Source organism: Monomorium pharaonis, chromosome 4 (assembly GCF_013373865.1).
Source record: "Monomorium pharaonis isolate MP-MQ-018 chromosome 4, ASM1337386v2, whole genome shotgun sequence".
NCBI lineage: Eukaryota > Metazoa > Arthropoda > Insecta > Hymenoptera > Formicidae > Monomorium > Monomorium pharaonis.
Genome location: NC_050470.1, coordinates 7,677,146 through 7,689,469, shown reverse-complemented (window position 1 = coordinate 7,689,469; position 12,324 = coordinate 7,677,146). Strand labels below are relative to the sequence as shown.

At 44.5% G+C, this 12,324-nt stretch overlaps 1 protein-coding gene across 4 annotated transcripts in view; it reads left to right on the top strand.

Moving 5' to 3' along the window:
- The first annotated feature begins 2,353 nt into the window (after positions 1-2,353).
- Positions 2,354-12,324, top strand: part of LOC105835770 (protein kinase C-binding protein NELL1) — a 69,718-nt gene continuing 59,747 nt past the window's right edge. For all 4 annotated transcript variants that reach the window (XM_036286320.1, XM_036286319.1, XM_036286318.1 and 1 more), the window contains exon 1: positions 2,354-4,499. In XM_036286320.1, the coding sequence (XP_036142213.1) occupies positions 4,082-4,499 (418 nt within the window). In that variant the 5' untranslated portion in view covers positions 2,354-4,081. The remainder of the gene's footprint in view (positions 4,500-12,324) is intronic.

Genomic DNA, 12,324 nt, shown 5'->3' with positions numbered 1-12,324 from the left:
TTTTATTAAAAAATTAGTGGCAGTAAATACAATACTAAGATACTAAATTGTGTCTTTTGTGTATTTTGCATTTTTAGTGATGTGTATTATTGCGGACAAATCGTTATTATTATGTTATTTAATTTCTATTATTTCTTTAATATTTTAATATTTTCTGAAATTTAACATTCAAAATTTGAGTGACTTTTCTGTAAGGAACATTAAAAGATTTAGGGTTGGTTGTTCCAACTTTTTGATAAACTTACCCATCAGGTAAGCATGTGTCTATCTTCATTTCTAAATAAATAAAGACAGACACAATATTTATCTGATAGGTAAGTTTACCAAGAGGTTGGAACAACTGACCCATATTAAAGTAAGTTTATTTCAAAGTTGCATTAAAAAATTCCTTAATCTTATCTGGAATTTTAAGTAAAATTCCTGGAAAAGTCCGGAACTCTCCAAGAATTTTTCTAAAAAAATTAAGTACACATCCTGATACATTTGCGCAATATGTATACCGACTAAACTTACAATCTACGTGAAAAATGACTGTGTGAATTATGGTGTTTCTTTCATATCTATTACAACGATAGAGAGAGAGGACTTTTCTATTTGACAAATATGGAGGGAGGGGGGGACTTTCTATTTCTGTTGAGTAATATGCTCAACATCTAGAACGAGGCAATGCATATTTAAAGGCAACTCGATAAATCGAAGGAAATTTCTTTCTCAGGATCTCGCCTCCTGGCACGTCTCTCCCATCCAATACTTTCAACGTATTCGTGTATTTGTACGTGCGTCTGAGTTCGATTATGTATACTCATGTATGAGTGCTACACGGTGGGTAATATGTGCACTGTATTGCCGCATGCTTGTATAACACTTCGGACACGTACAACGTGATCAAATTTACACACAGCCATAAATGTACATTTATATTTGTGCAATATACGTTTACATAATAGCAAGTGATGGTAATCTTCGTGCACCGGGAGCGTGCACGAGATGTGTGCACCGGGTGTTTTAATTTTAAAATCCAGGATTTATATTTTCTAAAAGCGGAATGGGGAATATTCTAATAAGGAATGCGGGAAAGTGTGAGGGAGCAAGGGAGATTTCATGCCGTACGTCTCGACAATAAACGTGAAAACTAATTGGATAATAAACCGATAGCTTTACGTGCGGGAATTTTCCTCGGCGCGCGCGGTCGATCGTGGCCCTTTTAACATCTCGGCCAAATTGAAAGAGATTCTTTTACGTGGGACCACCCCGATAGGCTCATTGTCACCCCTCTGATAGTTTTTGCTGTCGCTATGTTCATATTTGGCCATGTTATGGCCCGATAACGGCTACCCTCCGATTGAGTTGTTAGCTGAATTTGTTATTTTCGCCGTCTTTGCCCTCGTTCTCGAAAGATCTCTTATTTGCGACAATCTCAACAGAATAGCTTAGCGCCGTTATTTTTCGAGAACGACAGCAATTGCAATGTGAAGACATTGCGAAAATATACTGAATCATATCAATTTTTATCAGTGATACATTTTATATTTCATATTTGATTAAAATTAAATAGAAAAAAGTGTAAACAATAAAAATTATTCCATTTTAAATTACATGACTGTGCTCAGGTATATTTTTCTGCCAAACTGTTGCTATGCATTTTTAGATTCTTATTCGCGTGAAGATTTTCTTTAAACTTCATTTTTGTGCGACTGAAAAAATATTTTCAAATATTCGTTATAAAATAACAGTATAATTTCATGAACAATTGTTAATAATTAAATTTGGAAAGAAATAAGGAGAAAGAGCGGCAGAAAGGTTTCGCAAACATTTTCAATGAGCACTTTTCGTGCGAGCCGAAGAGCCCCGCGGGGCAAAATAGGACACCCGGTATACCCGCGCCGGGGGTAAGGCGTGTGTGGCCGCGGTGGTGTGTGGCACAGGTCGCGGGGGTGCCGCGTTTCAGACGCCGCGTTGCGGCGGGCATCGATTTCGGCCTAGGCCGATGGCATCGACGGGGCGCTCCTCCACGGGGCCACCGCGACGTCGTCGTCGCGAGCGTCGCGGCGGCGCTGCTGCCACCTCCACCGCCGCCGCCGCCGCCGCCGTTACCGCTGCCTCCGCCGCCGTCGTCGTCGTCGTCGTCGTCGTCGTCGTCGTCGCAGGGAGCGAGAGAGCGAGGAAAACTGCTCACCACTTCTACCTTAACCGGTAGCCGCTCGCTCGCAGCTCCGCCGACTAACGGCGTCGTCGCGCCGTTCCGCTCGACGCACGCCGACGCCGACGCCGCCTGCGCGCGAGGCCGCGCCGCGCCGCGCCACGCCGCGCCGCGCCGCGCCGACACGGGCGGGCGGGCGGGCAGGCAGGCAGACACACACTTACGGCAGTCGAGGGCAGTCGAGAGCAGTCGAGAGGCTGCCCGTCGTGCGTGGTGCTGCTTAGTAGCTGGCCGTGTGCTAGAGAGCTTCGCCACTGCTCGTGCTGCTGACTTGTTGGCAGCCGGCGTGAAGGCGCGTTACCCCTCAGTCAAGTGAAGCGAGAGAGCCGCAGCAGTGCGCGAGCGGGAGTTCACGGTGACGGATCGCGGGTCCGCTCCTCTGCGACGGCAAAAAAAAAAAAAAGAAACCGGAGCGCACTGTTTGGCAGAGAGGGAGAGAAAGATAAAGACAGAGAAAGTTAGTTAAACGGAGAGATTCCAATTGAAAAGGAGAGAGAGAGAGAGAGACTGGTGGTGAATTGGTCAATTGGGACTGCTGAAACTCGTGAAAGAGCTGCGTAACGCAAACTCCCTGGCGAATACAGTACGAGCTAAACTTTCGAATGCGAGAAAGGGGGGTAGAGGCTTCCGGGTAGGTCCTGCTTAAACGAACGCTCGAATCACTGAATTTGCCTGTCCGCTTACGTACTCGGTACCACCGTGCACGAGCGGAGCACAGTTGCTCCATGCGCCGGTGCACCACCAGCTGCAGCTGCCACCGCCGCTACTACCGCCTTTACGGTGCTACCACTACCGCCGGTGCTATTGCCGCCGCCACCGTCGCCACCACCGCCGCCGCCGCCGCCGCCGCCGTCGCCGCCGCCGCTGGCAAGACCTCGCAGAGGTGTCCACCTCGTGGCAGCCGACACTTCCTACCGGACGGTGGCAGTGTCCAGGCGCGCTGGACGACGTACGAGCTGTAATAGTCAGTCATTCGCCTCTCGACGGAGAAGGTGGAGGAGGAAGAAACGTATCGATGGCGCTTGGTGGTGGTTCCTTGCCGCGCGAGCAAGGGTGGTCGTCGAGTTTCGAATAAAGAACGGCAAAGGGGGGACAGAGACAACGGTTCGAAAGAGAAGACGGGGGTGTTGAAGAAGGGGACGGCGGGAGAAAGAGACAGTTGGAACCCTTCTTTCCTTCCGCGCTCGACGCGTGTCATCGCTAATACATAGCGCGTATATACGTTTGGAGGGTTTCTTCCCTCCGACGCGGCGGATATAATACGCGGATTCCTCGAGGCCTTCACCCTCGGTCGGTGCGTCACGCGTCACGGTACTACGGCACTTCGGAGCGTGTGTCACGTGAAAGGAGCAGCGCGGCGCGTCAGGGTCGTCGTCCTGACGACAAATCTCCGAGAACGGACTATCTCGTCATACCGCAATCGTCCGCTATCGGATTTCTCGCGAGATTATCATCGTCGGCGGGGACACAGTGATCGGTAACGGACCAGACTCGGCCAGGACCAGAGAGAGAGCTATAGAGAGAGAGATAGAGAGAGGGTGTGGAGAGAGAAAGAGAGAGAGAGAGAGAGAGAGAAGGGCTGAAGAAAGTCAGTGGTCAGTTAATCGGTTGATCGGTTCGGTTCGGTTCGGTTGGTTGGTGCTACGTGTGCCGGTGGCTAGTGATAGCTCGGCTCGGACGGCCCAGGTAGCGGTAATGCCTCGTAGCAGCGATCGTGTCGCCAGGTCGCACGGTGTCGCAGGCAGGGTGAGGGACTGGGCCGCCGAAGGTAGTACTGGCGCGGGTGTAGTTGCGGGCACCGCGGGCAGGATACGTTGACGAGCGCAGCCGACCCCGGTGGCACGTTGCTGGCCACCGTCGTCGTCGCTGCTCCCGCAGGCCATGTATCGAGGCGAGCCGGCGATCGACCGTGCCGGTAGCGGCGGCGGCGGCAACCGCAGTGCCGGCGACCCGCGCCGAGCGAGATCGCCGCGTCGACGTCGCGCATCGGCGGCCGCCGACCTGCTCGAGGACGCCGACGGCGAGGAAGAACCCTACGGGGAAGAGGAGGAGGAGGAGGAAGAGGAGGAGGAGGAGGATGAAGAGGAGGAGGAAGAGGCCTACGTCGTTCTCGATGTGCTACCCCGACGATCCACGTATGGCGACTCCACGACGGCGAGGGTGTGCTGCAACGACAACTCCTGCTGCTGTCGCGCCGCCCAGAAGAGGCCAGGTAGAAGACGGCGCGGCTCGGGAAATGCGCTCAGGATACTTTACGTCGCTGCCGCCGCTGCCTTCCTCGCGCTTGCCGTCTCACCAGGTAAGTCCTGTCGATTGTGTCGACAATGCAACGACGCTTTGTTAAAAATGTATAGAATACATGCACGTGGAGTGAGAATGGAAACGTTTTAGGCTGCTTTAATTTGGCAGAGAAAAGTTTCGTAGCACTTACGTGAGAAGGATGAGACAATTCTACAGAGTTCTCTGTTCTCCGGATACATTTCTTTCGTGAGAGAGAGAATTTGTTTAGTATCTCGAAAAGTGAGACTCGCGGAGAGACCAATAATTCACAAAAATTGAATAGTTACGAGAATATAAAAATAATTGCAGTAACGAATTGGAATTTCATTATAATTTCACGCTCTCGCTCAGATCTTTATTAAATATTTAATAGTTTCTATTTTCGTGTCCTTTTCAATAAGACGCGAGGAATAACTTACTTAATTACATTTGACCTCTCACAAATTCAAAATTCATGAATTTTCCTTCAAAAATTATTTTCTCTATTTTTTTATTTCGTTTATTGGACATCGTAGCTTAGTATTCGTAAGGTAAAATAGCTTTTTCCTAATACTAGTCAAATGTTTCATTGATTCAATATGAATACAAAAAAAATTATTTTCTTTCCTTCTCATTCTTCACTTGATAAGAATGCCAAAAGAGTGCAAAAGCGCCGTTCCGCTTTTCTTTGAGCAGCATTCAACTGTGCACCAGCTGAAAAAAAAGTATCGTAAAGAAATAATAGAACCGATACTTTCATCCTTCATTCAAAAATTCATACAATTTTTAGACATGAACGTGTACTTTCGTTACTTCCAACCAATATTATTTGTTCGTTGATTTTTCAAACTACTCCCAACGTGAGAATCTTTAAAGCCTCCGATTTCCACCAATATTCGATTCTCATAACCGAATTGAATTGAATCTAAGTTGAATGTCCGTGCATCTCGCACGGTCGACAAACGACGAACCGCCGCGGATTTATCTTTGATCGATCGATCGCACCCCACGATCGAGAGATGACGTGTATCCCGATTTCCATGAAAATTCGCTGCGATACGATCACCCCCGGGGACCACGTATCATACGTCGCGCTTCACCCTGGCCTTTAACAAAAGGGAGCCCGCGAGAGAGCCCCAGATCGGCTCGCCCGAAATGCGAAGGATAAACAGGGCGGCCTTTTAACGAGGAAGTAAGACAAATATTCGCGGCATGCCGCGCTGCACCGTGCGCCTGCATCGTGTCCACATGCGAGGCACGTGTATTATTAAAACACCGAGATTCTCGAGATTCAGCCACAGGGAATCCCATTCTCGCATCGACGTGTATTGAAACAAGCCCCCCTCCCCCCCCCCCCGACGTCGAAATCGCAATGGCTACTAATCTCGAAATATCGGAACATCTTTCAGTATTTTCCTAAAATAAATTATTATCGCGAACGTGAGAATTGTAACAATAAAATTGGATGAAGGTGATATTCATTTTAGATAATTATTATTCAGTGGAATGTCCAAAAGGTTCTAAAAACGTACAGTGTAAACTGCTCTTGAAGCAGGTAAATGAACAACTATCGCATGACGCATTGCGTCAGAAATAAATTGTGTTGTTGATTCGATTTCCGCTTCCGCTTCCATTCAACGACGAAAAGATAAAGACTTGAATCATTATCATAACTTGAATCATTTGTCATTATCATGGTCTTCACATTCGAAATGTCCAAAAAAGGAATTCATTAGTTTTTAAATGGTCAAATGGTTAAATTCCGATAACACTACGCTTTGATGCAAAGAATCCTATCGATAAATTATATTAATAATTTTTCTGCTTAATAAGTTGAAAGTTAAAGCGATTTTTATTTCTCATTGCTTTAGTTTTTTTAATTATTACAACCGGATAATCACAAATAAAATTATGAAAATATCAGAATGGCATGAAACTTAGCATGAATTGAGTAAAAAGATTACGCAGTCTTTAATATTTCAAAAAATATCGATCTAGATATCGATATAATAAATGTCCATCTAAGAATATATGACATCATTACACAAATCAATAGAAAATTGCTGAACTACTAAAGCTAATATATCATAGAAACTGCATCTGCGATCGTTATTTAAAAAAGCAATAAGAGAGCGGGATAAGAGATATGTCTTATACTTTTCAGCAAAGATTGAGATAAATCGCCATTGTATTCGATTGTTAAATCGTCGCGATCATCAAATGTGTGCGACGATAGTCGCCTCGCGCACAATACGCGTCATATTTATTGGCTATAAATTACAGTTAGTTCCTAATTTGCCACCCATGCGCTAATGACACGACGTCATATAAATCACTAGACACGCTCAGCAAGTCGCGCTGCGGCGATATGCCGAAATGATTCGCGTTTCATAATGATTCATAATTGGCAATTCAAAGGTTATAATGCGGATTAATTCCAAAAGAGATCGCACACGTGGCGCACTAACAAGCGCATTTGATGCACAATTTATTTCTATACTTTTTTTTCCACTTGCATTTGACAAGTTATATATTGAATTTTTTTAAACTTTTATTAACTTTTGTTAAAAAAAGAATGAAATAATTAGTAAGGGCTAGTTTAATTTAATTTATTTTCTCCTTATTTGTTTGTCAAGTAAAAATTGGCAGAAGAGGTGCGACAAAAAGCAAAGACATTCAGTTAAAAAAAAAAAAAATCTATTTCGGGATAAATGGGGGTCAAAGCCGCCGACGTAGCTCGTTAGAGATCGAGACGGAGGCTTTTACAGTCACAGCTTCGCTAAATCAGGTGCGACTTTTTGACGATCGCGTACCACATACGTGCAGGGTTGCGTGTGCAACCCTCACGATTTGATCGTTAATTATGTCCCCTCGCGCCTTTCCGCATTCGCCGCCCCCGTTCGTCTCCTCTATTTATCCGCGACAACGCATAAATATCCCCGCGAGACGACAATCAAAGGAGACTGCGGAGTAATCTCGTAAGGGCGACGCGCATTACTCCTACCTGATGCGCCATTAAAACGTCGTCGATGCACTTAAAACGTGAGTAAGAACTCTCCTCGTCTGTGTAGCACCGGCGTGTTTCCCTCCTCTCTCTCCCTTCCGCCCTCCCTCTTTTTTTTCTTTCTCTCTCTCTCTCTCTCTCTCTCTCAATCTTTCTTCCGTTCTCGCGTCGTCCCCCTCACGGATTCGCTCGCTCAATCCGCTTGAAACGTGGCGTGTGGCCCGTAGACATCGTCGTCCCACGCACCCACGTACGCTATTTATCTCGTCTGCCGAAGCCGAGTGCCAAGAGAGTATTTTTTCGCATGCCGCCTCTCGGGTCTCTTTCTCTCCTTCTGTTCCTCGTTCTGGTTAACGCGACCGGGGCCCCCCTGGTCGCACTCCTACACCACAATCTATCGCTCTTGCTTTCTTCCACTTTGAACGTTCGCCTCGCCGTGTTACCAGGAAGCACAGATGACGAGCCACGCGACGAAATCGTATCGAAGAGAGGATGGTGGTGCCACTTCTTAAATTTAGATACTTTCTAAGAGCTATCTGGCTTCATCAACTGGCTGCTCTTATAGCCGAGTTGAGGTCGTACGTTTTGTTAAATAAAAAAGAATCGTGGATCCCCCTTTTAATTTTGTAATTTTTAAAAATATCTTTGATTTGTGCTTGTAATGAAAGACTCGAGAGACTCGGATCCAGGAACTGGACCAGCCCTCGTTTTTCGTTGTCGCCCACCGTAAAAATATCATATTGCAAATCGCGTGCGGCGACAAATTATATATTGTGCGCTACCAGAGACGACCGTCGTTTCCTCATATATCCCCTCGTAAATTTATTTACGAGGAAAATCTAAAATAACGTAAGAGCCGCACATGCGTTTAGCAAAGAAGGGCGGGAGCCGTGCAATTAATAAATTTCGCGAAGTCATCCGTCTTTCATAAGTACCTCCTTAAAGCTGCAGCCAGACAGTCGGTCGCGACGCGGAGGTGGTCGCGCGTATATACAATAATCGCTACGGAGAAAAGTCGCCGCTCGTAAAACCGCGCGTCTCTCTTTCGCTTCTAGAAAACGCGATAAAACTACGACGCCCGCGGCCAGGCAACAAAATTGCATGCGGCTCGCACCGCGGCTTAACAAATTTTCACGCGTTGACAATGTAGACGCGATCTATTTATAAATCTAAACCGAGAGATCTCTTCCCACGTTAGTTGCAACCGGCATTATCCTATTCCCGGGAGAAGGCAATTAGTGCTCGTGCTTGGCGCGTCGTAATAATAAATACCTTTCTCCGGGATTCTCCTCCGTCCGATGGAGAAGGATCTCTCTCTCTCTCTCTCTCTCTGAATTTTTATGAGAAGGTGAACACACTCGACGCCCATAATTCTCCGGATGGCGAGGGTGAGTCAGAGAGAACGCGCCATCGCCATCCCCCTTGTTCCTGTCTCCCGAGACTGCGGGTCACTTTTCCGATTTTACCTCGTGTGTCGTGAATTAGTTACGTACACGCGACGTCGACGGCGATCCATATCGCGTCGCGATGCGCGATCGGATTTCATTGTCTCCCGCCTCCGAGTGCCTCGAATCTAATTGAACGCGGCTCCGCAATGGCTCTCGATTTTCAAGGAGAGCCTTGAGCCTTCGATTAAAGCGGAACGAAGTGTTAACGGCAGTTGCTTTACATCCATCACACTCCAGAGTACCCCGGGGTCGCACCCTCCTTTCAAACGTTCAAACAAATACGTTCGGATACGTGTAAACGTTGCTGGAAATTAACTCTTGAAATACAGATGTATATTACGATACGGCCTTGAGAGATGTTAATTCGGTCTGCGTGCAATATAACGATGCGGACTTGAAACACATCATAATATTTCAATGCGATACTGCGTCTAATTGTGGAAAATGTTTCATTTTTATTGTCGAGAATTATTTATAAAAGATGTACACTTTTAATGAACAGAAAACTAATCAAGAAAAGAAAATAAAGGTAATTAAGAAATGATATCAAATTGTATACAAATATGAATTATGAAAAGAAAATTATATAATTCGAGTATCTATTTGCAACTATTTCGATTTATGAATTTTCCGACTGGCATGTTATTGATTAAAAGTGAACTAATAAATTACAAAAATGATTAGGAGCACTTGTTAACCGATGATCCAAATTCAATATTAATTTTATAATAGCAAACATTACATTAAGAATTATTACGACTAAAGTCATGAAAGTAGAGGGAATACCTGTATTAAATTTAAAACATTATATGAGAAAAAAACAGTACCTTCAGAACATATTGGAAACTATTATCTCACGTATAAAACTGTTTATCATTTACTTTCGCGTAAAATACTAATTAAATACTTATTAATTAATATTTGCAAGCGTGACGCATGTAAATACTATGTATGTATCAATACCTTCAAGGAAACACAGATATTGGCTAGTTCTGTTTAAAGTTACATTTCCGAGATGCGCAAGAATATTGCGATAATAGGTATATCGTTAATAATTGTAATTACTGAACGTTTACCGACATTGCGATAAGACCTCTCTTTGTGCGCCTTTAGGCGCCAGATAAACGGTGCGTTACATTATTGTGCGACTCCACGCGCGTTAACAATACGATCACTGTGCTCCCCTCGTGATTATAATTTTATGTTCGAGCTTAATTCCGTAGATATCAATGTCGTTCGTACTAAGAATGTGGCTTTCAGAGGATAATGCTTCGTATCGTAATTATAAGTCGTACACTATTATCGTGATTCTCGATTAATACGAAAAATTATATCTGGCTCTTTCTCGAAACATTTAACCACTTAGTACTTTCATTTCGTAAGAACGAATTATAAATTGTTCTTACGATAGCAGGCCTTCCTATTGAAATAAAACGACAAAGACCCGGGTGAAGTTCCAATAAACGACGTTAGCGAAATCAGTCTTTACCCGGCAAAGAAATTTCTCCCCCGCACCTTTATCCGGTCGACATCAGAATTACGTTAACTACTCCTTGGAATTGCATGTGGCATGCATGCCGATCGGCCCGGTGGGCGTTTTCTCGATAAACAACACGAATTTTCGTGGAAGAGGAAATTGTTCTCGTCTGCGCGCCGCGTGATGAAATTACGCGCCCGCAAAGTCCGCTCGCAAAAGACGGCACTGTCTCGAGGGTTTTTTCGGGGTGGCATGACGTGGTGAGCTGCCGCCCTCCACCCTCTCATTCGTCCCTTTAGGTGTATACCCTTCACGCACACCCGTGCGTTCACGAACAACGAAACGAAACGTGACGGTCGCCTGCCACGGTGCCCTTCCCACGATTTCGTAGTCCTTCCTGACCCCTTAAGTCGGCCCCCTTGTATCTTCGTCATTGTTCTTGGACGATTTGCGCCCGCGGGCGAGATCAGCTGTATCATCAATGCGTATCTCCCGTTTAGAGATACGCGAAGAAGCAATGTCCCCTCGGAAGGAAACTGGATATATATGTATGTATGTACCGTACTGTGTAATCCGAGATGCAGATATACGTAGATATGTGCAATAGGTAAAAAAAAGATGTTCGCATATATTTTCTAAAATATTGCGTTAATTAATTTATCTCGTTTTTTTTTTTTTTTTTAATGGAATCGATAGCTTAGAAGGAAAAGTTACCGTGTTCCTTTGTTTAATTACTTGTAAATAAGTTATTAACAAATTTGGAATTTTGATAATGACAATGTATTATCCGACAAAGGTAAGGCGTAATATTTAACAGTTTGACAGATTTTGGAATCGCAGCTCGACTCGGCGTACGTGATTCCACATTTAGCGGCCTTGATTTGCCTTGGCTTTGATTCACTCGTACGATTTAATTCGAAGAAATGACTAGTTTAAAATAGTACGCCCGGTATATTTGGACACTGCCATGTGTTCAGGGAAGTGAGCCGCTAGAACGGAACTATTCCGTTCAATTCGAAATGGTGAACTTTTTCAGCAAATCCGTCGTTTTTACGGGGAAAAAAGTTTTCGTACACCTATACTTTAATCACCCTTATAAATATTGGGTATGGAAAAATTTCTTATAAATCGCGAGAGAAACGTCTATTATAAATGTGACGAACATATTTCTTTCCACGTATTCTATGAAGATAAAAAAAAAGACTTGTGTTAATGAATGTAATGATTATGACACGGCCGGAATGTGCAGTCGTCAGTCGAATTCATGTCTCTCCGTGCTTTCTCATATTATATAACGTAATCAAAGAAAATCGTACGATGCCCGTTTTGGCAGGCGTTGATCCAGCTCTCGGATGTTCCAGCTCTGATTACTGTCGAGTTAGCATAAATTCTAGTGGCCTTATCCTCAATGACCCGTCAGCGAAACTGAAGCAATGTTCTGAGTTGCCGAGCTGCTTCGTGATTAATGTAATTTCCAGTTGAAATATGAATTAGCATCTCGGTTGAAGCATTGTTAATTTATGATTTTAATCTTTCAGATCTCGGCATTTATTTAAGAGAGAGAGAGAGAGAGAAAGAACTACACTAGAAAATATTATATTTTCACAATTTTCTCAAAGTATTTAACGAAGAATTGTTTCGTTCGATAAAAAGACTGGGTGAAAACTGTATTTATCAAAATTCAACGACAGCGCGGAACAATACAGAAACTTTTTTAGGTATCTCATAATAGTGTTTATAGCTTTCTAACACGGTTCACTAATACTTAAAAAACTGCTGCATTGCTACTGCAAAGAGAACATCGCTATACGTCAATGAAGCATGCACTCTGTATTAAGAAGAGAGAGAGAGAGAGAGAGAGATTCCTTTATTCACATTCAATGCAGCTCCTCCATCCAAAGTGTTTGAAGAAATGCAGGTCAACCCCTTCCGTTAA